The 2,468-nt window shown below is 54.4% G+C and overlaps 1 protein-coding gene across 1 annotated transcript; it reads right to left on the bottom strand.

Annotated features, from left to right (window-relative positions):
- Nucleotides 1-405: 405 nt before the first annotated feature.
- LOC138720543 (inositol 1,4,5-trisphosphate receptor-interacting protein-like 1) lies at nucleotides 406-2,134 on the bottom strand. The gene has a single exon (XM_069856883.1). The coding sequence runs from the start codon at nucleotides 2,132-2,134 to the stop codon at nucleotides 821-823; it is 1,314 nt and encodes a 437-aa protein (XP_069712984.1). The 3' UTR covers nucleotides 406-820.
- Between the last annotated feature and the right edge of the window lie 334 nt (nucleotides 2,135-2,468).

Below are 2,468 nucleotides of genomic sequence, written 5' to 3'. Positions count from 1 at the left end.
CAGGAAGCCTGCATTGCTGCAGCAGTTTGCAAGTCCAAATACTGCAGAGGGCAAGAATGCCTTTAGCCATTCACTCGTTGTGCTTCTTCAGGACCACAGTGGAATACGCGAGTCTCTGGCTCCAGCTAGAGGCCACTCATGGCCAGGTTTCTAACCTGAAAGCAGCTCTCCCAGTCAAGGGTCTTTCCCTCTTCTAAGGGTTGTTACTTCGTCTTTCTTTGTCCTCCTCACTTTTCTCTTTGGCCACCTTCCCTTTTTGGAGAAGGACACTTACAAGAGCACAGTTCATAATTTGGATGGGAAACACAGTTGAGAAAGCCCATCTTCTTCTATAACTACTTCTTCCTTTGACAATACCGTTCCTCATTGTTCTTAACACAGTCTTTCTCCTGTGGTTTATCAAGTGCACTCAGTTTTGTAGCACCAGCTACCCGAGGAGTGTCTTGGATGGGTGGATTGTCCACCCAGACTCCAGGGAGCAGACACATCAGTGGTGGCTTTGGCTTGGTCCCTGCCCAGCTGCACCTGCTAGCAAGAACCTTTGCCACGTGTGAAATCATCACCAGGGCAGTGACCAAACGAGCTGAAAGGCAGGTGAAAGTCATCTTTGTAGCCACCCTGATCATCACCATCTGCTTCATCGAGGAGATCGTTGAAGGGAGAACACAGCCCCTCCTGGCAGAGGGCTGCTGTGCAAGGGGTCTTCCCTCTCTGTGTCCTGCATTCACCCTCTTTTTCCCTTCAGTGTGAGGATGTCACCTGCTGTCAGCTGTGAGACCCACAATCGCAGCTCTGTGCACAGAGACCTCTTTCAATATCCCTAGACAAACAGCCTTATTAGTTGATTTTGCATCTCCTTGAAATCACGCAACGTGTCAGCATAGGCCGCTGGATCCTGTGTGAAGCGTTGGAAGAGATTGAGTGGCTTGGCCTTTCTGAAGGATGGCGGCAAGCTTATCTCCTCGGGCACGTTCTCATTGCCAAGGAAGAAGTGATTGAGGCACTTCTCCTCCAGGCAGCAGAGCACGTATTGCATGATGTCTCGCAGCCGCAGTAGGAAATTCGTCCTGTGCCATTCTGAGAGGGGGATTGTGGTCAGGAGGTGCATGACAGCTGTCTTGAAGGTATAGGTCAAGGTATAGGAGGTATAGGAGCTTGTGTCCATCAGGATGTAGGTACAGGTCCAAAGGCATCTGAGGTAGACACATTTGGTCTGGGCCTGCCTGGCCATATGCCTAAGGAACTTCACCTCCGCCACAGCGTAGGTCACTGGCCATGTTGTGCTTGGGATGGAGGTGTCCTCTGTAGCCTGGCTACTCAGAAAGATGTCCGACTCCTCTTGCTGCACCCCAAAGACCAACTCAATGAATAGAGTTCTTCTGGAAGCATTTGTCAGCTGCAGCTTGCAGGACCGGCTGGAGGGCAGTATCTTCAGAATGTAGTGATGTGAATGAGACACATCCCTCCAGGCTGACATCACAAATTTCTGGAACCAGCGGGCAGTTTTTTGCACATCTAGATAGGAGCCTGTGCAGAGGCTGTGCAGGAGACGGGGGTCCTGATTTTTTGTCAGCTCCACACGGATGCAGGGGTCTTCTGCTGGCATGTCCCATGTGGTGCCCATCTCCAGCTGGAAGGTGTGGCCAGGAGGTGCCTTCAGGGGCAGGAGCAGCTGGTGGACAGCATCATCTTCACAGGGACTCCAGCCTTCGAAGGTGCTGCCCACACCTATGGCTGGTTGCAGCATGGGGAAGAAACTGTTGCAGAAACACTCATGGAAGACCCAGAGGAGTTCACGTACCAGCGCCTTCACTATCTCAATCCTGCTGGAGAGATTCAACTCATCATTAGGAACTTCTCCTTCACTTTCTTCCTCCTCCTCCACCTGCTTCATGATCCTGAAAGACATTTCCTCAGTGCTGCTGCTGTCTGCCTCATGGCTCCTTTTCCTCAAGCACCAGCAGAGGTACAAGAGCAGGACCAGGCCCCCAGCAATCACCCAGAGGTGCCACTGCTGCAAGGCAGTAGAGAGCCCTGGTCCCCAGGCAAAGTCCCACTGCTCCAGGGAGCTCTCCTCTATCTCCTGCCACAGCAGAGCCGTCTCCTTCTGCAGGAACTGGGCACGCTGTGCCATGTGCTCACGCGTGGCCTCATCCAGCTCATCCCCAGCCAGGGGCAGCTTCTGGATGAGGGTTAGGAAGACACGGACGAGGAATGAAGTGGCAGCCATGGCCTGCAGGAGGAAGGAGAAGAGGGGTTCAGAGGGGCTGTGCTGGAGGGAGCTGGTGGCAGGGGAGAGGGGCAGGCAGGAGTGAGGACGAGGCAGCTGGGAGGCAGTGATGCCTTTGAACCGCGCCCTGCCCAAGGTGCTCCTGCGAGCGGCTGGGGCCTCGGTGCTGGGGCAGAACCGACCCTCCCTGGGACCCACGTTTCTGCCCCAGCCCTCGTCCAGCCCAGCCTCCCTCCAC

The sequence above is a fragment of the Phaenicophaeus curvirostris genome, chromosome 5 (assembly GCF_032191515.1).
Source record: "Phaenicophaeus curvirostris isolate KB17595 chromosome 5, BPBGC_Pcur_1.0, whole genome shotgun sequence".
NCBI classification, from domain to species: domain Eukaryota; kingdom Metazoa; phylum Chordata; class Aves; order Cuculiformes; family Cuculidae; genus Phaenicophaeus; species Phaenicophaeus curvirostris.
This window is presented reverse-complemented; position numbering and strand designations above follow the sequence as displayed.

Coding starts and splice junctions, on each gene's coding strand:
- LOC138720543 (XM_069856883.1), bottom strand. CDS start 2,134: ATGGCACAGCGTGCCCAGTTCCTGCAGAAGGAGACGGCTCTGCTGTGG.